At 40.8% G+C, this 26,648-nt stretch overlaps 1 protein-coding gene across 5 annotated transcripts in view; it reads right to left on the reverse strand.

The window, feature by feature from the left end:
- The window catches only part of PARP8 (poly(ADP-ribose) polymerase family member 8), a 172,775-nt gene extending 146,727 nt beyond the window's left edge, over positions 1 to 26,048 (reverse strand). For 2 of the 5 annotated variants that reach the window (XR_012030145.1, XR_012030146.1), the window contains exons 1-3: positions 24,697 to 24,879; positions 24,507 to 24,608; positions 23,469 to 23,523 (exon numbers count right to left, since the gene is read on the reverse strand). Coding sequence is in view for 3 of the 5 variants with exons in the window: in XM_072824659.1 (XP_072680760.1) it covers positions 23,469 to 23,523; positions 24,507 to 24,608; positions 24,697 to 24,814 (275 nt within the window). In the remaining 2 variants the exon portion in view is untranslated. Of the gene's footprint in view, positions 1 to 23,468; positions 23,524 to 24,506; positions 24,609 to 24,696; positions 24,880 to 25,179; positions 25,221 to 25,676 lie in introns of those variants that run through there. The other 3 variants (XM_072824660.1, XM_072824659.1, XM_072824661.1) reach the window with 3 other exon arrangements.
- Between the last annotated feature and the right edge of the window lie 600 nt (positions 26,049 to 26,648).

Raw genomic sequence — 26,648 nt, forward strand, 5'->3', positions numbered from 1 at the left:
GGAAAGAATGCTCTAGAACACAGTCAGGTTGTAGACACCTGGCAAGACGTAAAAAGAATCACTACCTTTTGGTTACGGATCTTAATGTGAAGTTTAGTGGAATGTGTTCTGGAAGAGATTGGAGGAATAAGAGCTTTGAGAAGAGTGGAGAAAAGAGGAAGAGAGACTACAATGGAAAACGGGAAAGCTAACCAGGAAAACAGACCATGCTTGTTTCTCACTATTCAACATTCTTTCAATGATTTATGCAACACTTGATATGTGAGGGCCCAGTGAGGTTGTAAATCATACATTCATTGTCACTCCTGAGTCTCTACCTGAACAAATGTTAATCAGCCCAGGTATAGGTGTGGAATAAGTAGGTCAATGGGTCTTTAGATGCAGTTTAGCTAGATGGGTCCCATGAAAAGAGAAAAAGACAAGGTAGTTGAGAGGATATTGCCAAATGGGTCTCTGGAAATGATGAAACATGGCTAAAAAGAGAGTGGAGAAAATTAGGAGGAAGATAATAGAAAGAAACTAAATGGACCATGAGATCTAAGGTCTCAATTAAGCATCAGTATTAACATGAGAGCAGGAAAGGTAGAACACCTACAGTGTCTGAGAACGAGGGTATGCTAAATACACCAGGGTTTAAGCAGTTCCAGGAGACAGCAAATCCAGATTGTGGACTATGAGGTTAACACAGTGAGGATGTGGGGCAGCCCAGGTGGCTCAGTGGTTTAGCGCGACCTTCAGCCCAGGGCCTGATCCTGGAGACCTGGGATCGAGTCCCACATCAGGCTCCCCGCATGGGGCCTGCTTCTCCCTCTGCCTGTGTCTCTGCCTCTCTCTCTCTCTCTCTCTCTGTCTCTCATGAGTAAATAAATAAAATCTTTTAAAAAAAAATATGGTGAGGATGTGAAAATACTAGTGTTGGAATAGTCGAAGAATTAAGAGACCTGTGGATATCAAGTAGGTAACAGATGTGGATCCTTGAGTGTCACTCATGTGCTGGCTGAATTTGGGGCTGACTGAAAAACTGCAAACCGTGTGACAAAGGCCCCAGGAATGGAGGGTGAATGACTAGGCTTTTGGTACAAACCGGCAAGAGGGAAAAGAAGGTAGTACAGCAAAACAATCAGCTTAATAAGAGCCCATGATTTCACACAGGATAGAAAAGAAAACACTGGGCATCTCTTCTCCCTTCTCCACACCTCTTCACACTGACTATTCCAACTTTCTTAATTTCTATTCCTCTACCTTCTTTAAGAAAGAATAGAAGCCATCAAGTGAGAATACTTTTATCTTCTTGCCATCATACATAATTCACAGGTCCTGGCTCTAACTGTAAAGCAAAAAGGGTGTGAGCCTAGGAGGAGATGATCTCAGGAAAGGCCTAAACCCCACTGAAGGCTAGAGATTGATGAGCCTTACTGGGTCCGCACCAGCAGCCACAATGGCTAGAAGAATGGTGTTTCCAAAAATAATCTTCCAAGAGAAAACATCTGCAATCCAGGTACATGGTGGGACATATGTCTCATTTGAAAATTAGGTCTATGGATTCCAACAGACCTTTCTACCAAGTGACATAGGGTGAAGGCATGAATTAGTTAGTCCCCAGGAACCTTACCAAGTCTTAAGAAATTACATTTCCTGGGTCACGGAAAAATACAGCAGATATAGTAAAGTTCACCAATACTCCTTTTGTTCTCCCCTTTACTGTAACCCTTATAGTTGAGCAGGTCTACATGACTAATGTGAGCCATGATATGTGAGAGGAAGTGATGCAATGAAAGGCCCATGTAGAATTCTCCAAGTTCTTTACCTGAAATGGAGAATAATCAGGGTGTATTTCTAGATAATGCACATACGAGATGGAAGGTCTTCAATCTGATTCCCCAAGTGATGATATAGAGCACCCACCAGCCAAAGATGAATATAGAGAGGAAGGGAGAAATAAACCTTAGAAGTGGCTCATATTTCATGATTACTTGGTTATAGCAACATAAGAAGGCTATGCTCACCAAAAATAGAAAACTTCCACACTGACCAAGAGTCCCCACCAACTCATCCTCCTAGAAAATCTTATCTCCAATAACAGGTGGACCAAACAATCTCTTCCCTAGAAGGCCAGTGGGTCATACAGCAATTTAGCCCTAAGGAAAAATGTAGCATCCCCTAAAGAACTCCTCAAGAAAAATTATTCATATGTAAACATCTTCCCAAACCCTACCCCTTTCCTTTGGCCTAAACAAGGAAGCAGTTCTGAATCATGATATCTGTCCAAGATCAAGTGCATCAAAATGATCATTTTCTTGTTCAAGTGCCTTGGACGACAGCTCAACCAATAATGTAAAATGATGTTCTTAATTTTCTTAATTGACAGGGCTATAATAAAAAGAATAAAATATATTTAGTCACTCATCGCATATAAGTGGTTTTCTTTCAGTAAAGAATTTAAATGCTAATTGATAAGTACTTGAAGAGTAAAGCTAAAATTAACTTCTAGGCATTATATAAATATTAATTGAGAACTTTCATAATTACATCTTATACAGAGATGAGAATTATCTGATTTTTATTCCTATCATTATTGGTTTAAAGTATTAATACACACTTTATGCCACATATGTGGGTTTGAAATCACACCAATAAGTTCAAATGAATTGTAGAAGATTATCCAAAAGAATAAAATATTATACATCATCTCTACCATCTGCAGGGGAATGGGGTGGTTCATTATGTCATATTCTGCTTTACATCCTGGTAAATCTATCTCCTTTGAAATCTCTTCCTATAGAATGTATGCTCATCAGGAATTTTTGAGGTTCATGGCAAAACTACTGATGTTGGTTACAGAAGTCTGCCCTGGGTACACTCAAATCTAGGATTTCGTTTGTGCTGCAGATGCTGTGTGTGTAAAAGTGACCTATTCTCACATAGCACAGTACAGTTATTTGCTTAAGGTTAAGTCCATGTAAGTTCCCTACATTATCCAAGGGCAAACAGAATAAAAAGCTATGATATGAAAGTGGAAAGCTCTCGCTTTTGTAGACTTTGGGGTTGTCATACCGACATCTATTCCTTTTTCTTAGAAATGTTCCTATTATTCATCACTATATCATATCTTCCTCAGGGTAGCTAATTTGGGGACAGCTAATTTTACCCCTGACTCTAGCAATGGGAATGGAATTTAGGCCTAAAATAATCAGCTTTTGAAAGCATTTCCCCTCTCTGGAAATGGAAGAGGAAAAAGCACTGGAGTTGTCTGCAGCTGTCTTGCAGTCCCACGAGGAAAGGATACTTGCCGACATGGAAGGCAAGAGCTGACCTCTGGAAAGAAACCAGGTTGTTGAAGACATTGTTAAGACCTAAACCAATCAATTCAGAAACTCAATTTACCACCTAACCTAGAGCTAGATAAGCAAGAAAATTATTTTTGATTTAAGCCAATCTGAGTATTCTGTCATTAGCAAATAAAGGATCCTGACATGCACAGATGTCAAGACACATGGCTCTCTTGTGGCTCCCCGCGCTCTGAGAGACTACTGTGCATTCCAGAAATCCTGGCTTGCTTCTCCCCAGTCTCCAAAAGACTAAAAACATGTTTAAACTAAATGCAAGGAGAATGATTAGGAATATCATGAAGTCTGCATTTCTGAAAAAGGAGCATACAGGTGACTAGTCTACAGTGACTGCCATAAATGGAACAGCTAAAGCAATAGTAATGCTAAGATTTGATCTTCCCTGGATGGAAATGCAACAGAACCACTAGTCTGCTGACCAGCAAGCATATTACCTACAAAGAGACCTCATCCCACATCTTGCTTCTGGGGAAGGAACAGGACGCAGTAAAAGAAATATCTGCCATTGGTGACACTCACTAAACTCCTGGTTTTCAAAGTAGTCATACTGATCTAATCATTTTTAAAGTCCATGCTATAAAGATGAAGTAAAATGAGTGCTAGAAGTCACTCCTGACACTGGTTCACAAATAATACTAGGTCATTCTTAAACTATTGTCATAAGGTTTCTGATAGGCTCTTGTGATTTACGCAGAAGTTGGATGCTAGTTCTCTTTCAGGACTACACTTAAGCACTCTGTCATTTTTTATGACGTTATGTAAACTGAAGAGAAATAGAATATATGAATATATATAACTCTAGTTATCACTTATTATTCTCAGTCTAGCATTTTTTTCAACCCCTCATTTTCATGCTCAGCATTCTTACTTTATAGATTGTCATCTGAGGCTACATGCCTAACTATTGTTTCATATAACCAGTCCAAAACATCTACATAACTACGTTATTTGGCAGTGACAAAGGCTACTGCTACCAGCACTATTCTTTTTCTTTTCCAAAAACACAAACCCAAACTGAGAAATAATCAAGGAGAGAAACGTTCCTCCTTTCTATCCTAATTTAGGAAGTAGTCTTGATTTCTTGTCAAACTCAAAGGAGAGAATCAGGCACACATTATTAATTTATCTACTTTCACTTGCTCTGATTAAAATTAAAGATTAACATTTTCAGGCTGGTAGTCAAAACTGTTCACTCATTATTGAGTGAACTTCAAGAACCAACCAGCTAAAAAATCACCTAAGCTAGGAAACTTTCATCAGCCTCTTCAGAAAATAGCTAGCATTCTTGTACTAGAACATCCTATGAATGTTTGTTGGAAAAGTCTTAAGTTCATGTCCCTGATAACGAACATATTTTAATTCAAACTATGGATTAATATAGGTTTATTTAATGCTAACTAAAGAATATAAATATGAGTAGCTCTCTTTTTTTAAAACTTATACTGAATAATACTTTCACAAGTAATAACATGGAGTTAAAATGGCTCTCAATGTGCCATCCAAAATAAGATCAACTTATCTTAAATGGAAGAAGGAATGTGTAGGGACTTCATTTTGGTCTGCTACTCTTATTTGTGTTTATTGTTTTAATATGAAAGTAGTTTATGATGAATTACTGAACTCTATATCTGAAACTAATGATGTACTGTATGTTGGCCAATTGAATTTAAATTTAAAAATAATAATAAAAGAAAAATAAATTTAAAAAAGAAAAGGTAGTTCATATAGTACTGATGATAATTTAGGGGGAAAATGAGGTTATGTTGTACATCTTTTACATTAGAATTTAAAGAGTAGTTCTAAAATTAGAAAGGAAAAATGAATTTACAAAGTAAAAATATGTGTCAGTGATGTTAGTCAAAGATCAGCTATTGCTGAGATTGGCAATATTACGTCCCTGCACAATTATTCATATTATAATGGGAATTTTTAATATAAAATATGAACACATAATATAATGAGAGCAGAAGTCACCCTAATCATTCATCTTGTGTTTCCATTTAGAACACCTGGTATAGTGTCTTCAGTATAATCGGTATTCAACAAATATTTGTTAAATGAATGAATAAACAATGAATGATGAGAAAATGATAAACAGCTCCTCCTCCTCTCCTGAGAGTTCACTGCAGAGTTCAAGAGCTATTTTCTTTCAAATACAATTAATCCTCAATATCCTTGTAAAATAGCCAAAGGGAAAATGTATTTACATTACATCTGAAATTGATGTAATCTATACAGAGGGGTCAGGTTGAAAATCTTTCTCAAAGTAAATAAAGCATTCACCCCCCAGCTGGGAACAGGGTATCTGAATCATTCCCTCTGTGGCTGGCTTTCAGTTTGAGCCCCTGCTGCAGTGACCATAAGAACTCTCCTCAATCTCTTCAGGAAAATCCTAGGACCCCTCAAATTCTGCTGCTAATCCTTTCGACTGGTCACTGCTGTTCTGGTTCCTCCTCAGTCCCTCCCTCTACTAATCCACAAATACTATGACCATGTCTTTTCCAGGTCAATCCTGATTTCTATCCTGCCTTCCTCAAATATACTCACACTTATCAGACCATATGTTCTAATATTAGCTCAGGGAGGGGGGAAAGCCATCACACTTGTAGACATCACAAAAAAACAGTTTACTAACATTTGAAAACACCATTATCATCTATGTTCACCTCTGATCCCCAGTTAAGCAATTAGGATATAAATATATCGTATCTTCCTATTCATGAAGATACTATTTATGAATTGGAAGTCTGACACAACATTTATGTGACCTAATTTTGAAAATTTAAAATAGTATAAAGCCTTCAGGCTTAATTTTATAAAAGGAAAATTAAAGGGATACCAGCAAGCACAGATTTATCTCTCTGTGCATGGGGCACTGGTAATTTTTTTTAACTTAAAACATGTGATATTTAAAATGCCAAACTTCTACATTTCTGCAGTAACAAGGTGGTTATCACATTGAATAACATTTTCTGTAATTTCTCTCCAGTAAGTAGAATATTAACACACGAACTGAAAATGTTAAGTGACTATAAATAAGCTGAAATGATTTCATTAAAATTTAGCTTAGCAAATGTTACTTTCATATTCTCGGTGGTAACCCTTTTTATTCATATTCAAAGGCAAGGAACAATTTAGAAGCAAAAGAAGTGGCAACAACTGCTAGGCCCACCCCGGTGGGCTCACCTCAGATCTGGGTTTCTCCACTTAAGCAGAAGTGGAGGAGGCACCGGTATTTGGGAGAACAAGTTTCTAATGGCATAGCCTTGACCACACAGCAGTATCCCACCATCAATACACTGCCATTTGTCAATATGACAAATGGTACTATGAGCAACATTTATACTGCTTTGTAGCTAAAGCACCTAATCAGATTATGAGAAATAATAATAACCATAAAATTAAGCAGAGAAGAAAACAAAACATACAAAAAAGGTTTTAAACCACCGAAATAATGTCACAAGGCCATGTCCTTACATTCCCTCTGGAGTCCATGAACGAAGTCTGCCATTTTAGACAGGATTCTAACAGGCTTGGTTATCTGGTTTCCAATCACATCATATTATAAGTAGAGTGGAAAGAAGAATGGGGTGTGGAGAGACAGGTCAGAGAGTGAGGGATTCAAAACCGGAATGTTCCTTAACAGGGCATTGTAACTGCTGAATTAGTTAATTAGTTCCCCCTTAATGACCAAACTAAATAGTTTGCTTTTTTACTCAGGCCTTCTCCTTACAGATGCCAAAGAACTTCAGGTTGAAAGAAACTTCTGTTCTCATTCTTGAGTCTCCTCTACAACTTAAAATCAAAGACTTTTATTTTGGGTGAAGTGCTTCACAACTAGTTGAAACTGGCATTAAATTTTACACGACGCTCTTAGGCAATTTAAAGCTGCAAGAAAAATGAACCTGTAAACTTCTTACTGGAGATTATCAAAGAGGAATGCTCACCATCACTTTTTTTCTAGCTTCCCAAAGCTAATCCCTCTCATTTTAAGTAGACAAGAAATAAAAGATTCTCAAGAGTCACCATCCACATGTAGGATGATTAAATGACTTTTGTTTTAGAGATCAGACCCAACAGACCTTCAGCAATGGAAAAACTGGATTCAAAGCCAAACACACTTAATAAAAAAAAAAAAAAAAAAGAAAGCCTGTACTTATTGGGAAAACAAACTTCAGTTGCTCAATTGTATTTTACTGAAACAATTTTTAAAAATATAACAAGATATAGTCAAGAGATATTAAATTCTTATCTTCTAAAAGTTTAAGAAAAAAGTAATATTTTCTAAAAGGCTCAGAAATATTTATGATTCTTCTATCTATGGTAATAGATATTTTAGTTGTAACTAAAACTCACTTATGTCCTACTAGGGAAATCATCTATGTAGATTATTATTAAGAAAATAAGGCCTATCTTTTGGATTCATGAAAAAAGATAAAACTCAGCATTTTATAAAATTTCAACCATCTGCAAAATTTTTAATACTCTTAAGGTATTCACACACCTTTTCAAGTTAGGGTATCAAAAATAATGTTTGCTTGTTTGCTTGAATGGCAATACACTGTGTTTATGTAAACCAGGCATGCCCTTAGGTCATAACATATACAGGGCTAATGGACCTTTGCCAAATATACCAAGACTTTAGTTTTTTTATTTAAGTCTGATTTTATAATTCTGTCCTCTTACCACAAGGCTTCCAACGTTACTGGGAGGCTAACCCTTAAAGCAGAGCAGCCTGAGTTTCTGCCATAAGGAAGGCACGTGAAAGTAAAGCATACTTTTTTTTTTCTTTAATGATTTATTTATTTGAGAGAGAAAACCAGAGAAGGCGCACACTCTCGAGAGCCTGTGCAGTGGGGGAAGGCCCAGAGGGTGACGGAAAGAGAATCCCAAGCAGACTACCCACTGAGTGTGGAGCTGAGGCAGGGCTCGATCTCAGGACTCTTGAGATCAGGATGTGAGCCAGAACCAAGAGTCGGACCCTTAACAGACTTTGCCACGCAGGGTCCCGAGCGAAGCATACTTTATGAGACAGTGCTGTTTTTCTTTACCCAGTGTATGGAGTCAACAACGCACTTAAGCAATTTTTAGGGGGGCTTAGGGGGAGTCAATTCATTTATTTGCCAGGTGGTATTTTCTTAAAAATAATAGATTCCCCCCTCCCAGGTTTTAATTGTAGTAATAGCTGCTCCACAAAAATCATAAACAGACTTGCACACAGGCAGGCAGACATAGTGAAGGGAGGAACAATATGAACACAGATGGTTTACAGGTGACCTCTATGCTCATCCACCCTTGTGTTTCCCACTTCGCTTGATGTAGCAACTCCAACAGCCCTGAGAGTTGCTGTGAAACCAGATAAAACACCGGAAGCTTACAGAGACCACGCAGGGTGTGAGAAGTAGAGGGCAGGGAGCTATCAAAAGTAGGAGGAAAGGGCACGGATACAGGGTAAGGAAGGAGGACAGAAGTGGCAAGTCTATGGTACGTACCCAGTCCCAAAATACCTTCTCCCACAGAGTCTGAAGAGTTTTCCCTTCACAGTGCTGCTTAAAATGAAAGTATCAACCAGATACTTTAATTACAAATGTAAATGTTGAGGCAATCCAGGCTATTTGTGTGCATAAGGTTGTTCCAGACACCCTCTCCTTCCCATAGCTCCTCCTAGAACCTTTCCACGCAGTAAATGAGAAATCTGAATGGGACAAAAATGTGAGGGTAAGCTAGAAGCAAGAACTGGCACCTGCCTATCTCATAGTAAGTTGTTTGGTGAGCCTCTGTTTCATTATTCATTACAAAATTCATGTTTCTTACTTATATATACATACATATACATATCTTAGCTAACTGCTATGCAGGAGGAAGTTGTGACATTTATCCACCAGGGTCAGCAAAAGTGAGAGCTCGGCCATCAACAGACCATTTCACTTCGTTTCATGGGTCCCTTTTGGTACTTGCCCCGGAGCCACCATTTGCCTATCGGGTGAAGTTCTGATGCAGCCCTGAAGTTACAGTTTTTTCCCTATAAAAGCAACAGCAGGGGCACCTGGGGGGCTCAGTCTGTTAAACATCTGCCTTTGGCTCAGGTCATGATCTCAGGATCCTGGGATTGAGCCCCACGTGAGGCTCCCTGCCCCATGGGCTGCTTGCTTCTCCCTCTCTCTGCTCATGCTCTCGTTCTCTGTCTCTCTCAAATAAATAGGATCTTAAAAGCAACAACAAAAAAAACTTTTTTCCCTACAAAGAAGGTTATTATGTGTCAGACAATGCAAGAAAAGTCAGCAGACACTGCCACATGTACCAGAATATACCCAGACTTCTTTTGGATCGGAGGATCTTGTGGTGGCCCTAAAACACATTTTTACTGCCTTCCCAAAGAAACTACTTAATTTAATATTAAACAACTCAGTTAAAGAAAGGGGAAATAATACAAGGGTAAGCAAATAAGGAATAGAAACAAAAACATAGACTATTTCAAATTAAATAAAAAATCCTAATTATTCTAAACTTATAGATGAAGATCAGGAATCCAGACCAATGGAGAGAAAAAGCATTATCACTGAATGCTGTGGTGACCTGATGATGGCCAAAAGTGAGTCTGGAGAAACTTTACATTCTAAAACTGATAGGGCAGCCCGAGTGGCTTAGCGGTTTAGCGCCACCTTCAGCCCAGGGCCTGACCCAGATTAAGTCCCACGTCGGGCTCCCTGCATGGAGCCTGCTTCTCCCTCTGCCTGTGTCTCTTCCTCTCTCTCTCTCATGAATAAATAAATAAAACCTTTAAAAATAAATAAATAAATAAATAAATAAATAAATAAAACTAATAAAAGTTTAAACTTGGACTTTGTGACACTGAAAAAAAAAAAAACAACATGGAAAAAACACCAGCATACAATCATGAGTGAACATATGCTTTGCTATTTGGGGGGCGGGGAGGGGGGGAATAGCATACAATTACTTGAATAAACATATGCTATTGCCATTTTTTTACTTCTATATACATTTAATATAGTTTTCATTAGAAACTGTTACTGGAGAAATGGAGAAATTTTTTTATTTCCAAACCAGATAGAGCAGTTGTCCTACCAAAAAGGGGGACGATTTTTTCCCCTTTAATTTTGCCTTCTTATGAGGTCCCGATTCCAGGAGTTGGAACTGGGCTAGTGCTTTAAATAATGACATCAAGAGCTGCCTTGTCTGTCAGGTCTTGAGCTGGACATCATCAGTATATGAAGAGGGAAGGGTTAATGCAGGCCTTGGTTGCTCAAATCCTGCACATTCCCAAGAAAGGCCTGTCCTCAAGACTGGCCCTGGGCCAGTTCCCAGGAAATGAGCTCTGAGCCCTTGGAATAGTCTCCCCGATAAGAATGTTTTTGTATGCCCTAAGTCTTGGGCCATGCAATACCAGTTTGCTCAGACAGTTTATACTAACAAATGTGATGTATGGTGAACACATGTTTTTGCTCTGGGAGGCTGGAGTCTGAATAACTGAGGTCAGTTGTAAAGGTACAGCATGCCTTTGTGATTGATCCTTAATAAAAACCCTGGACACCGAGGCTCAGATGAGATTCCCTGGTTGTCCTTTGTTGTCACACATCACTGCTGGGAAAATTAAGTGTGTCCCTATGACTCTACTAACAAGACACTTGCAAACTTGTGCCTGATTTCTCTTGGACTTTGCCCAATGAGCCTGTGCTCTTTGCTGATTCTATTCTTTATTCTTTTGCTATAATAAACAATTAATATAATAGCTTTCTGAGTCCTGTGATTCTTTCTAGCAAACCACTGAGTCTGAGAACAGTCTTCATGACCCCCTCCAAGCACATTATCAAGTTCAATCCTAAAAACCTTGCAATATCACTGCCATTTCACAGATGATAAAGTCAAGACTTTTCCAAGAGGAAAAGTCATTTGGTTGTTTAAGACGAAACGAAATCAATCTGTCCTTTCTGTTAATACTACGCCATAGTATTATGTAATACTATGTTATGGGTCACAAAGAATTTTTAAAATAATCCTAGAACTCAGCCAGCACTGGAAAACTTTCCTTTGGAAAATATAAAATACAATTCATAAACTCTGAAAAATATTTAGACTACAATTAATCTATAAACACAATCCAACTTAAAGTTAGACTTATAATTTTTGGTTTGTGGTGGTTCTAAAAGCCATAATCAGATGTTTTTTAACCTACAAAGTGTCCCTTGTCTGCCTATTCCTTCTGCTCACAAAAAATTTCCAGCGTAATTCAATTCCCAATACTTCCTGTCTTTGAGAACTGTGTATCTGTGTGTGTGTGTGTGTGTGTGTGTGTGTGTTAGGGACGAGGTGTTTAGGGAGAAAGAAGTAGGTATATCATTATTTTCTTCATGCCTGCAAATGCAGTTTAGAAGGTGTAGGAGGAAAACTTAAAATCCATTGCAATTTTGGTGTTCTGCAGCTATGTGCATATAAATGCCTGTGTGTGCATGCATGCATCACGTGCAACACAGACAACATACACATTTCAAATAGGTTTTGTGTTTAAGCTCAGTATTCAGCCACAGAAATATCTGAGAGCACCAACTCCTATTCAATTTTATTTGAGAAATGCACTGGCATTATGTATTTCTATGGTGACAAAAAAATTAACAGGCATAGGATTTCTATAATAATTATTAGTATTTCTTAGAATACTATTAGAATACTATTTATAATAATTATTTAGTATTTCTTAGAATAGTACAGTTTTATAATCTATATTTGGAAAACACTGATAGAAAATCTAATTTAAAATGGTGATTTTCTTCTATGTAATTAGCTACATACTAAATCTGTAATATAGGCTATTCGTCTTAGTTTTGTGCCAAGCCACTTTTATTTAATAAAAATGAATAGCTAATCTTCTATTTTCCTAATTCCAATTTATATGCCTGTGTAATGTAAAAAATCCTTAAACTTCTATAGATCAGGTTCTTTATTTAGAAGTTGAAAAAGCCTTGGCAAGCACATGCCTTTTTTTTCTTGGCTATTTTTTTAATAGATTTTAATTTTTAGAGTAGTTTGGAGATCACAGCAAAATTGAGCAGAATGTACAGAGATTTTCCATATTCTATTTCTCTCTATTCTACATATGCAGAGCTGGCCACATTATCAACATTCCCCAACAGCTTGGTACATTTGTTACATCTGAATCCACAGTGACACATCATTATTACCAAGAGTCCATAGTTTACCCTAGGGCTCACTCTTGGTGTTGTACGTTCTAGGAATTTGTAAAAATGTATAACAACACCTATGCACCCTTACAGTACCATACAGAATAGCTTCACTGCCCTAAAAATCCTCTGTTCCACCTATTCATTCCTTCCTCTCCTGTAACCCCTGGCAACCACTGATCTTTTCACTGTCTCCATACTTTTGCCTTTTTCAGAGTATCATATAGTTGGAATCATACAGTATACAGCCTTTGAGATTGGTCTTGTTCACTTAGTCACAGAAATTCTTTTCTCCGTGTCTTTTCAAGCCTTGGTAGCTAATCCCTTTTTTTTTTTTAGATTTTATTTATTTATTTATGAGAGATACACAGAGATAGAGAGGCAGAGACACAGGAAGAGGGAGAAGTAGGCTCCATGCAGGGAGCCCGATGTGGGACTCGATCCCAGATCTCCAGGATCATACCCTGGGCTGCGTGGGACTCGATCCCAGATCTCCAGGATCATACCCTGGGCTGCAGGAGGCGCTAAACCGCTGTGCCACCTTTTTTAGTGCTGAATAATACTCCATTTGTCTCTCTGCATCACAGTTGATTTATCCACTCACCCACTGAAAGACAGCTTGTTTACTTCCAGGTTTTGGCAGTTTTGAATAAAGCTGCTATAAACACCCATGTGCAGGTTTTGTGTAAACATAAGTTTTCAACTCCTTTGGGTGAATACAGAGGACTGTGACTGCTATACGGTACGGCAAGAGCATTTAGTTTTGCAAGAAACTGCCAAACTGTCTTCTCAGTGGCTATACCATTTTGCACTCCCACCAGCAATGAATCAGAGCTCCTGTTGCTCCACATCTTCACCAACATCTGGTGTTCTCAATGTTCTGGATTTTGGCCATTCTAATAGGTATGTAGTAGTAAGTAAGCACCTGTACTTTCATTTAAAAGTGCATCTGAAATGCAACATTTCACGGAATGTACACCAAAGACTGGAAAGGTCACATTTCTGTTTTAAAAAACCTTTGGTGAACTACTGCCCGAAGGAGATTTTTCCCTGCCAATTACCTACAGCTGGAAAGGTTGTTGGGCATCAAGAACTGGGGGCACTGGAGACTTTAATGACATAGGAAATCAACACAGAAAGCTCACATTAAGTCAAACTGAAGGTAGGGGTAAAAGAATGGGTGAAAGGGATCAAAAAGTACAAACTTTCAGTTATAATTAAGTCACAGGGATATAATATACATGGTGATCATAGTTAATAATATTCAACTGCATATTTGAAAGTTGCTAAGAGGCTAGATCTTCAAAGTCTTCTAACTAAGTGCGGTGACAGATCTTAATTAAGACTTATTGTGGTGATCATTTCACAATATATACAAACATCAAATCACTATATTGTACACCTGAAACTAACATGATGTTATAAGTCAATTATACCTCATTTTAAAAAGAAAATCAAACTAGTGTGATTTTATTTTTTTAAAGATTTATTTATTTGACAGAGAGAGAGAGAGAAAGAGAGAGACATGCATGCATGTGCACACATGTCCACACCTGCAAGTGAGGGGAGGGCCAGGAGGAGAGAACCTTCAAGCAGACTCTGCTGAGAGAGAAGCCCCGTGGGGCTTGATCAATTGACCCATGAGATCATGACCTGAGCTGAAATCAAGAGTCAGACAGTTAACTGACCAACCCCAAACTAGTATGAGTTTTAAAAAACTAAGTTTAAAATCTTTCTCGCTCCAAATTTTATCAGTTGGGCGTCAAATTTGGCCAAGGATATGCAATTCTCATATTAATTGAAACTCACTTAAATCACCATTTCTAGGCTGGTTTTCCCGTGAGGATGGACTGCTCCAAAAAGAAACTGGAAAGAATTTGGCTCACAGTGAATTATTCAAACTTTTTCTTAGTTAACTAAAAGTGAATTTGACCATTAATTAGAGAAATCATATCAAATTTTGTGGTGATAATAAACTAATGACTACTTTACAGCTGGAAGGCCTTTGTGTGTGTGTGTGTGTGTGTGTGTGTGTGTGTGTGTGTGTGTGTGTGTGTGTGGTGCATTTCTAGCTGTGGTGCATTTTAATAAGAAATGATGATTGCATCAGCTTTTACCCATGAAGCAGATCTTTACATTCTGCTTAGGTCTTCCACATACCAGTATCTAAGACTTTGTTCTTAAGAAGATCATTGACATAGATACACACAGACTGACAAACATATCACTACAGTCACGAATTCACTCAGATTTTGACTTCAAAGTTAAAAGCCTAGGATTTACTAGATTCTCAGTACGTATGAGGTTCCACTGGCTTCCCTGAATCACAAAAGCTCTGGAGTGTTCATATAGGAACAGGTCTACTGTCAACATGAATCATTTTAAATATATATATATGACCCCGTGTCCACAAGGACGCACTTTCAAGCACAAGCATCATTCTCCATTTGTGTGTTACCAAAAGTAGCATGTGGCTTCCTAAAGTTTAATGACTAACACTGCCTTGACTGACACTGTCTAAGAGAAAGACAGAGTTTGCTGCCTGACTTGTGTTGAAAAAATTCTGAGAAATATCTTAAAACTCCTCCAGTAAATTTCTCATTTGGTCACTGCGAAGAAAATAAAATATCTACCCTCATTGATTTCTAGATGTAATTTATCAAAAAAATGAAACACTTAAATAAATTCCGTATTTCCCTTACCAAGAATTTCTCCCAAAAGTATGTACTCCATCAAAGATTGCTCACTAAGAAGCTCTACTGTGAAGCAACAGAATTTTAGAGGACATAATGAGTACTTCTGCTACACAAAATCATTATCTATCTCTAACACTTCCTTATGAGGCTGACTTCTAATCCTGTACCACAGCGCGCCCTGCTAACTTCAGGGCTTTGATGAAGAATAGTTGAAAGCTCTTATTATAAATGGATTCAACACAACTGATGACAAAGTGAGAGACCCAGAGAAAGAAGTCCTCACATAGAAAAATTGGTGGCATGAAATGCCAACCACCTTTAACCAAAGCTTTCCTGGTCATTAAGCAAGTTCTATAAAAATTACTGAAAGTAAATTCTTTAGGGCTCAAAGTGAATCGGCAATTTCTACAACTACTATACTGCTGTTTACTCAAAAACTATTTTTAATGAGTAAGACTCAGAGTTTGCCAAAGTGTTTTCTACAAAACAACTTTCTCAAGATGTTCCAAATCCGTAGTCAAATAAGTCTGAGAAACCCTGAATGCTTCATTCACCTCTTGGATATGCATAATGTACGCTAATACATAAAAAGCTCTAAAAAGCCAAACATTAGAAATGTTTAATATTGTTTAACTAAACATTTCCCAGACACATTTGGCCACATATCTAACACCTAATTAAAGAGTTTGGGAAATGCTAACACATAATGTAAGAAAAATATTACTCTCGTTTTAAAAATAGTAGAAAATATTTATAATATTCTAGTCACTCTGCAAGAAACTAGAATTCTAGTCTTTAAACAGAATATTGATTTTTTGGTGACTTTTTTTTATTTGACTTCTATCTTCTCTTTTACACAGCTGTGTCCTTAATAGCATTTTTGTTTTCCAATTTTGTCTTAATTTTTTTCTTCATAGATGCAAAAGCCTAACAAATGTAAAGTGATTATATTAGTCTCTGGCTCCATTCTATACTTTGTATATAGTATATTCTAAAAGTGATTGGATAACAACCTGTTCATGTTTATTTTTAATAAAATAATGGTGAAAATCCAAATAATTACAATACTTCTGAGTTGGTTGAGACATCTTAAGAACACTGTCAGGCAGGCCATCAGTAAGATCTTTTCAATCTATTTCAAAACATTCAGAAAGAAGCCATCTTAGGGAAAGTCAGTTAGCAGCTAGCCTTCTGCTAATTTCTGTACAAGAAAAACTGATCTGACTGCATAAAGGTTTACATGGATGATCCCCTTTTAAATTTAACATTATGCTTTGACATCTTCTGTTAATACCAAGAAGGTATCAGCCATAAACTGAGATGTCACTGACATGCAAATGAACTACACCCAAAACGTTGTTGTCGTTATTCTGTAATGGATTGGGAACAGTCTATTTATATTCTCATCCCATCCTCTTCAGATTTCACTGTCTTCTGCGTTTGTCCTAATCGTGATCTTACTCTATCCTCTTCTTGAGCATAAACGTATCATAAATTTTCACAGAGATGCCACTTGTGGTCAAAGAAAAGATTAAATGAACTGGCATTTGTGATAATAAAAATCATGATCTCGATATCCAAACCAAGCACATTATGTGACACAGAAACTATCAATCAATAAACCATGAACAGCTGTGTATGCTTAATGCACCAAACACAAACTGCTGTTGAATGGAGAGGCCAAGTCAATAAACAAACAGCGGGAAGCCTGAGAAGTACATATGACTGGATGGGGAAGGTGGCTCTAGAAAGCCAAGGATGGTGGTTTAAATCTTAGATGGAGGAAACCATGGTCACATTTGAAGGCTTCTGAGCAGAAACAATGCTTTGGTGAAATGCAAACTTAAAAGGGTTTCAGGTATCAATGACCTGGATGGCTGAGGAGCTGTTAATCAAGAATTTTAAAACATTAGGTTAAAGTGATCGACCTGAACTGGGGGGATCAAGGCCCAGACCAAATGTTGACATTGAGAGGGATGAAGATGCCCACAATGATTTCAAAGAAGAGCCAATGAAGCTTCAAAAGAAATGAAGAGATGGGGATAAACAAAAGGAGACTGACTCCCTCTGAGTGGCTCAAATACTGTGATAACGAGGGAAAGGCTGGGAAGACAAGCTTTTAACGAGGAAGCAATGGGGTTGTTCTGATATGCTGGGTTGAAGTTTCCAGCATTTAAGGGAGGCAACTGGACAGGAAACCTAAATTATGTCCCAATAAAATAGGAGTGACAAGCCTGATTAACAAAAGCAAATTTCTTATTAGTCTTCCCTGGGGGTACACGGAAAATGGGATTTCAAAAATTTAGAGAATGAAAAAGAGAAAGATGACATGCCAATAACTTAACAATTCATACTAAGTCAGTGGCAGCTGTCTTAAAACAAGATTTATCTACTACAGCACAATCTATCCAACAGCAAATCTGTGCAGAGAATTACAAAATATTTTTAGGACTGATAAATGTTCACTTACATATATTTTTCAAAATGCTGCCGAGAGAAATGATGGGGAATTTAAATGGGTTGGCCCAATATTTGCATAAGGATACCACAGCCAATGTACATAATTTTCTCCCTATTAATGCTTAGCACTGGGCTCAGGCATTTCCCTTGCCAACCAGTGGAATTTTCAGTACTGCCCCTGGCGGACATCCCACTAAGCAATCCCTCCCCAACCCCAAACATTCCCAACTATCCTAGTCATGCCAGTACAACCAATGCCCCTTAAACCTTCCATAAACATCAACTCTCAGTTTCTTTAGTTATAAAATGCAAAAGAGTGACAAAATAACTACCTATCTTTGTTGCTAGCATTGGATGTAAAGTAGGCAAAAGACATAGCCGAGACTATGCCCAATTAATATGATTAAGAGTTTTATCTTAATCCATTAAATAAATGGAGTTTAAGCATTTTAATATGTGAGTTTCAATAAAGTTATATTTATGTTAAATTGGCGGTTATTTAGGTCAGTGGTTTTTAAATTCATTTAACAGTGAAATCTTTTTCAAAAAAAATTTGTACAGAAAAGAGCCAGAGCAGCTGTAATTTACAAAGGGATATGAAAGCCCAGATCTCTCTCACTCACACCTTCCTTCACACTTCCTTCCACCAGGGACCCCAGCTTCCAACATAGGTTCCCAGGGCTCCAAAGAACAGCCTCTTTAAAAAAAAATCATTATTTTGGGTAATAACTGATATAGTATAAAATTATGGGAAGCAAGTCCCCATCGCCAAGAGGAACATGCTAATTTCAATTTTTAAAAATATTCATTCTTCTCATTATGACATCTTAAGAAGCACTTGATGGTTTCAAAATACTTGCATATTTCAAGATTTCTAAAATGAGTATGTAATTCTTTCATAATGAAAACTGACTAATCTTTTTGAGATCATCTTCTGCTATTTCACCACCGTCCCAATGCCCCCATTCCTGCACACACATACACTTCTCCTTTCGAAGAAAGTAAAAACAAATGCACTTTAGCAATCAAGTAGATTACCTCTCTCCATGGCATCCCATGAGTAAGGAATTAACCACTAGGAGCCCAGGTGGATTAGGGCCCCCAGAAAATCTGCTTGATCACCAGAGTGCTATTGATTTTTGTAACTGAATTAATACGTTTGAAGTCCAAACTCTCTAGAGTGTCATAGTCCCCATTACCTCTCTCATAATGTCAAGCAACTGCATTATCTTTCTGTCCTCTAAAAGCATTTGGGCATGCCACCAGGTTTATAACTTGGCTAGGCAACTTCTGGATTCTTAAGAAATTGTATTACAAGTGACATTACCAGATTTGGGGCTTCTTGAAGTATCTGACTATCTCTATACCTGGTCATTTAGTTAGGAAATTGTTGCCAGAAGATCTTTTAGCATTCCCTTAATCACTGATTCAACATCTACTTATTCGGAAAACATATTATAGCAAGCAGTGAGCTAGGGGCTGGGGAAACTTCAATGAAGAGGACAGATCCTGCCTTGAAGAAGCTCAAGGTCAAACAGATTATCAGGTAAGCAGGTGCTAACAATACAATGTGACAACATGGTTTTAGAAACACCTAGAAGAATAATACAGGGAAGGGGATGCCAGGAAAGGCTTCTCAGAGGGTAATTTGGCTTAGCAAAGATCCAACAATGAAGGCCTACCAGGTTGACAGCAGGGACAGGGTGTAGGTGGGAGTTCTGCAGCATGTGCAAAGGCCCAGGGAAAAGAAGAGGTTAACACGTGACTCAAGGGATTGCAGACATTATTGTTAGTGTTACATGTGATGCTCCAAACCATTTATGTGAACAGAAAATCCTAAAAACGGGGGGGTGTGGTATGTTACACTTATAAAAGATGCCACTCTACCCATCACCACGTGAGTGTCCATTCTTACAATAAAAGGTAGACACGTGTAGGCAACTCTGAACATTCTGCCAAATATTAAGTTTCTAATGTATTAATAATTTCTAATATAAATGTTGGATTTCTTATCGTGCAGTCACAGTCCTTGATTGAAAACCTCTCAACTTAATAAACATTTCTTTGTTATCATATCCTTTCTAAAGGGAAGACATTTTTATGTTCTGGGGTGAAAAAAAAAAACATTAAGGTCTCAAGAGTATAATACATTCTCTGGATGTGTATATTTTATATGCATATAAGCACATAAAAATTCTGAAAGAATAAACTCTAACACATTAATAGAAAATGAAAAAAACATGAAATTCTTATTTTTTGGGTTATCTCTTTTGCACAAATTTTTTTTTTACCATAAACACTTCTTATTTGTATATTTTTAAACCTCTGCTGTATTCTCACAAATACTTTTCTTGCTGGAAGCTCACAATGAGGTGTCCCACAAGGGTCTACGGCCAGGCCCAAGGGGCTCCCCTTGCTCAGTGCTTGTCTTTGCTGACCACTGGCACCTGAGACTCAGGCTGCTCTCCCATCCCTAGTAGCTGTCACCACTCACTTTATCCCTTCTGCTGCTTCTACCACTAACTGCAAGACTGACTGCAAGTGAGATGAAGGATCAGTACCCCAAACCTTTGTGGTCTTAAGGATTTTACTATCAATCAACAAGGGAGAAAGAAAGAGGCAGAAGATCACAAGCATGACAAGTACAAGGAAGGAATGACTTTCACTGACTTCCACACTATCTACAGTGGAGGCCAGATGTCAGCACACCCCTGAAATTGGAAGCAACACTGGGTAGGTGTCCATGGCAGGCCCCGAACCATTGATGGCTGTGAGGTTATTCCAAGAAGTCCAGGAGTCGGAGGTGTTACAAAGACCATTGCTAAAATAAATTAATCTAGCTGTAAGTATACCATACATTTTCAAGCATATATAAATGGTATTAATCAAATTCATAACACTTAACACCTCTTTCTCATTATTTCTCCATCAAAAGACACTAAAACTATCACTCTCGAATAAATATCTGCATAATCCTTTGACGTTAAAGTGTCTCCATGTTTAAAGAGGCTGAAAGCACTAGTGTAGAGGGATAAGCACAGGTCTCAAGAATATAACAGAACAGGGTGTACATGGTAGCTTCTTCGAGGAAGGGAGTAAATTTCAGCATGTTTCTCAAACTCTCAAGCCTGTTTGTACATCCAAAAGTGAGGATATAGTTGAGCCTTCTCTTCAGGCAAAACTAACTGAACTCAGTCTCCCAGCTGACCATCCCCCGCAACACATCCTGTTGCTCACCTCAAGTACACCTAGGCAGCAAAACAGCAAATGCTAACAAGCACTTCAACCACCAAATGAAAGGCCTGGCCAGCCCGGACACAGTCGCCTCTTGGCATTTCCTCTTATCCACAGAAACATAAAAAATGCACATGTAAAAAAAAAAATTCTCAATACTATTCCTTTTTTTGAATTGCAGTATGTACGGTCAACCTTGGCCTTTAGAATAAAGTGTGAGAAAGAGAAAGTGGTTTATTAAGTTTTATCCACAACCTGAATTGAAAATTATTCTCTAAATATGTTCTCAGTGGTTTAGATGAAACGATAGTTAAATATAATTCAAGATAATCATGTACCAATCATGTACCATCTCTCCATTAAGATTCCCACCTCCTTTAATGGTGAAATAAGTTCTAGTTTACCTAAAATGACAGTATTAATAGACTGTTAGAGTCGATAAGCACTTGAAATAAAAACTGCAGGATTTAAAAATTTTTAAATGCCCAACTGGCATGCCACAATTACAAATAGAATAATAAATAACAAATTCTAATGTAGTTAATGTAAACAGTGCATTTTTATCTTCAGCAAAAAAAAAAAAAGGTCTTCTCTACCATTAGCTATAAATTCATAAAGGGACTGTCATTAAAGGGATTATGATCATCGTTATTATACCAAAACAACATTTATATATCGTTTTGTAGAACAAGCTTTAGGGGAGACAAAGCAATCACACGGAACAGTCTGTTAAAGTCTTCTTTAGTGTATACACAAGTCCCAGGTGTTTAAATCAGAGACAAAAGAAAATACTATCCCTTAATAGGATTACAAAGAAAAGGAAACATCTCTTTAAGAGCAACCAAGGTGCTAGTTCCTACAGTGAAAACTGATGTTATCTTAATTAGTTAATTATTCATCCCAACGCCTCTGGCCTTGCTCCTGGAGGAATTTATACCTTCTCCACCTCCTGCTGTGTTAACACCAATTCAATCATTTGCTGATAATCTAACTGCAGCATCTAACAGATCTTAGAGATTAAGTGTATAGCTCTCTCCCTCACTGTACAGGTAAGTAAACTGAGCACAGAAGAACTCAAGTATCTTATTGAAAATAAGCTAGTTTGTTGAAAAAGCTAGCGGGAGCGTTCCCCGGGCCACACGTCTCACTAGGTGGACAACAGTTAACTGTGAATCTGACCGCGGAGCAGCCATCTACCTGATTGCATGGAGAATGTTTTCAATGGGCTGCGGAGCATATTTTAACTGTTAAAATAATCCAAACGGATATTAGTCATACACCAACCTTCTTTGGATAGTAAGTGTAGGAGCAGCATTAATTTAGCTGAATCTCTTCTAAGAGTTATTCTTTTTATTCATTATTACAAAGACGATAGTACCAAAAGAAATTAAGCAGCACTCTAATTTCATTCTCTCCCAAAAAGTACATGTTATATCTTCAACTAGTAAATCAAATCAACACGCCAATCCTGAGGCTTACGCTGTACATACGCGAAACGTGATAACTGCCTTAACTATTTTAATTAAAGCTTTTTTTTTGAGATACAGATTGCAGCACAGATCCTAAGGATTTTAAAGATTCACATTAATTCCAACCTTTTTAAAAATGCATTTACACAGGAAAGCTTCTTTCGCAATGTATATGTTCATAAATGTTTCCATTAGCTAAGAGACATTTTGGAATGTGATCAAATGGTATTGAATGTCAAGTCCGAACAGCAGGGCTCAATCTCTGACAGTTGTCATGTGGCCACTGCTCTTTTAAACCAGGTCCCCAAAGGGCTAAAGGGGAGAAAATCCTAACTTAACAAATGAAGACAGCAAGGCATGTTTTAAAAGCTACCTTTCATTTGAACTCTGCTTCCTAAATAAAAAATTGGATTTGGACGTCTTTTGCACTGTTAACAATTCGGTATTAATATATGCATCTGTCATAACTCCCCCTCAAGAGAGAAGTTATACACTCCAGCTACATATAACTTCCAAATTCTTTCCAAAACTAAATGTGAAAACCAAAATACCACTGCTTAAAAAAAAAAAAAAAAAAAGTATGGAGAATTGGCAGACTGCATATTTATGTCAACCTTCAGGAAACACGGAAACATGCAGCCCCAACTCACCAGGAAAAGCATTACTTGTGTTCAAACTACTTTGTGGCATCTTCCACCTTTCATGCATGCATTTCACTTCATACCCAGGATTCGGGTTCTGCACCCGCTGGAATACGTATCCACCGCCCAAACGTGTCAAGAGCGAGCTACTACAGTATAACAGCTTGAACACGAACAGTGCAAGAGTTTTGCTCGTTGCCTGTGGCGTGATCTTAGAAACACCTGAATCGCACTTTTATTTCCCCTCTGTTATTTGAAAACGGAGGGACCTCGAGCCCGGGATGTGGCTGAAGGACAGCGACAAGAGAGACAAAAATAAATAAATAAATAAATAAATAAATAAACCCAAACACGGAACATGCTAAGAACAAAGGAAACACAAGCCTGTGAACAGGAAATGAAGCAACTCTCGACACACAAATACCTTTTGGGGCCGCCAACGTAGGTGAAAGTAAAGGTGGAGTCTGAGTATCTGAAATCTGAAACGGAAAAGTCCTGTTAAAAGCCACCCCTCGGGCGGGTCTCTAACCTGGCTCGCGGCCCGGGCCCCCCACTTAGCGAGGCCCAGGGCCGGCCTGGCGGGGCGGGGGGCGCGGGCGCGGGGCCGCGGAGGAGGGGATGCGGCGCACCCCGGGCCGGGCGCCGCGGGAGGCCGCCCCCCGCAACAAGTGCCGGGTGCCATGGCAACGGCGGGAATTTCCCGGTCGGGGCGGCCGGAAGCGGCCCCCGCCGAGCTCGCGGCTGAGAAAGCAAAATCCGATCCCTCTCCCGGGGGAGCAAAATGGACGAAGGGCGACCCCCGGGCGGGGGAGCAGGGCGCCGCGGGAAGCCCGGGAAGCCCGGGAAGCCCCGCTCTTTCCGCGGCCACGCGCCGCCGGTCGGAGGGGAGCAGCGGGAGCCGCAAGGCGCCGAGGTCCGGCGGCGCTGCCCCCCGGGGGCCCCGGCGCCCAGCGCAGCCGGCCAGCGCGGCGGAGCGGGGCGCAGCGCAGCGCAGCGGGCTCCATTCCCGGCCGCCGCCGCTCAGCCCGTTGCGCAAACCCGCGGGTCCTCCCCGCTCGGCTCGGCTCGGCTCGGCTCGGCTCGGCCGCGACCGCTGGAAGCCCGGAGGCGGGCTGGGGCGCTCCGGGCATCCTCGGGGGGCTGGGAACACCGCGCACGGCTCCGCTGCCGAGACCCCCGCTCGGGCCCCCGGGGCTCTGCCCCCCCGGGCTGGTGGCCGCCCCAGACAGGGGGCGGGGGGCGGGGGGAGGGGAGTCGGGAAGAGGCTGGCGCCCCCTCCCCCTTTGGGCTCCCGCTCCCGCTGCAGCAGCTGTTGCCAAACGAACCCCGGAATGGGGACGTGCAGCCCAGCCCCAGCCCGAGCCACACACGTCGCGGGCAGAAAACTGGGAAGGGGGGCGGCGGGCGCTCAAGGGAGGCTGGCGCTGGGTCCGAGGCTCCGGAAAGGCGAGAACTCACCCACCTGCAAACAGGCAGTCCTTCTCGGCTCTGGACTTCTGGATCACGACGTCGATATCCTTCTGAATTCGCTCTTGCCTTGAACACATCCCCATTAAATAAATCCCTGGAAAAGAAGCAGCCGCTATTTCCACCCCCACCCCACCCCCCTCGCACGCTTCCAGCTTTCGTAAATATTCAGTTAAAAATGAAACCTCTGGCCGAGGCAGGGGCCGAAGGCGAAGTGGTTTCGGAAGTGATCCCGGGTGAGAGAGGAGGAGGTGGAGGAGGAGGAGGAGGAGGAGGGGGAGGAGGGGGAGGTCGGCTTTGCATTCCCAGATGTGACCGCCCAGCTGCTGCTCGCCACTGCTGGATTCCAGTTTCCTCCCCTCCTGACAATGGATGGTGATGACACCGAGTCTCACTTTCTCCCTCCCCCGCCCGGCCCAACGGCCGTGGGGGGCCCGGGGTGCTGGAGACGGCCGGCCGGGGAGCGATCACCGGCGGGGCGGCGGGCGGCGGGCGGCGGGCGGCGGGCGCCGGCCAGGGGCGAGCCCCGCTCCGCCTCGCGCGCGCACACCCCCCGCGGCCCGCACGCCGGCCTTCCACACCCGCGCACACTCGCGCCCGCGGGCGGCGGCGGCCGTGCCCAGGCTGCTGCAGCGCCGCCCGCCGCAGACCCTCCCGCGCCCAGTCACCGGGGCCCGGCCGCCGGGGTGTGCATAGTAGCCGCCCTCCCGGGCGCAGGCTGGGTGTCCCCGCCCCGGCCGCCGCTCGCGCGCGGGGGGCCGAGAGGGAATGTAGGTAGTGAAGACTCCCCGGGGCTCCCAGCCTGCCCCCGCCCTTCCACCACTTTTATGAATTCGACTCCACTTTCGGAAGGGATTATGAGTCATATGGAAAACCCAACCCGGAGCGGCTGGGGCGCGGGGCGGGGGGGGGGGGGGGAAGAGGAGGGAGAAAAAAATTGAAAATAAATAAATAAAACGAACAGATCTTTCCTTGTTGCCACAGGAGGCAAGATGGAAAAAAGCCTCGAAATGACTCCAGACAGACACCCTCCCGTGCCCTCCCTGGCGGAGCCTTCTTCTCGCAGATGCAAGTAGTTCAGTCCCTCTGTGACACCCCCCCACCCCCACGCCGTTAGGAAATGCAGCCCCTTCCCAGGGACTTCCTCTGCTTTGCAGGGACTCACCAGTTCTCCCCTCCTAGGTACTTCCGTCCATAAAAAAAAAAAAAAAAAAAAAAAAAATTGGCAGAATCAATGAGCACGTGCCAGGGTCTCCCTGGAAGATGGATATCTGTTTGGCTTGTTTTAAAAAGCCGCCCCTTTGCCAGGCAGTGGAGGGAAAAACTCCTACAATCCTGCCGTCTTGTTTGAAAGTGAGACAGGGCTCTGATCCTCACTTCCTGTTCTGCCTGAGGACACCTCAGGGCTGAGGTAGCCGTCCTGCCTCTGTGTTGCCAGATGCCCTAGGACAGGCCTCCAATGGCACTTTTCTCCTTTGTTTCTTCCTCCACTGAGAAGGCTTCCCTGAGCAGACCGGGGCTCATCTGGTTCTGCATTCCCAGTGCCTGGTGCAGTGCCTGAAAAATAGCAGGCAGGCCTGAGTGTTGGCTGAATGCACGAAGGGTGGTGCCTTGCAGCCTCATTTCTGTATGCCTACCTACCACAGTCTTGACCAACTTCCTTAGCAGCAGAAGTTCCCAAGCGCTGGCAGACTGGCTCAGACACTGCATCAGTCCAGCCTGGATTCTGATATGGACAACATGGTGTGTAGGAGAATGAGCAATGGCTGTCATCCCTGAGGGTTCTTAAGATTCCTTAGAGATCAGTGCAATGAGAAATCATTTATGTCCTAACCGCTTTATCTTGCAGAAAAGAAAAACATGAAATGATTTGTCGTCCAGCCTTGGACACAGCACATTCATTGTGAATAATAAGAGGAAACGCTCCTCTGCATTAAGAAGACCACTGCCGTCTTTGATGTCAGAGTCACGATAGGCTACATTTTCTGCTCAGATCTTTCCTGAAACTTCTGGCCTGAGGTGGTGGGAGGGGAGGTTCATGTAGCTCTTGGGTGTGTCTCCCCTTGGCAACCAAAAGCACTTCCCTCTCTCCAGGCCTAGCATCATGTGTGTTTACCTCACATTCTGTGCTCTAACT

This window comes from Canis lupus, chromosome 4 (assembly GCF_048164855.1).
Source record: "Canis lupus baileyi chromosome 4, mCanLup2.hap1, whole genome shotgun sequence".
NCBI classification, from domain to species: Eukaryota; Metazoa; Chordata; class Mammalia; order Carnivora; family Canidae; genus Canis; species Canis lupus.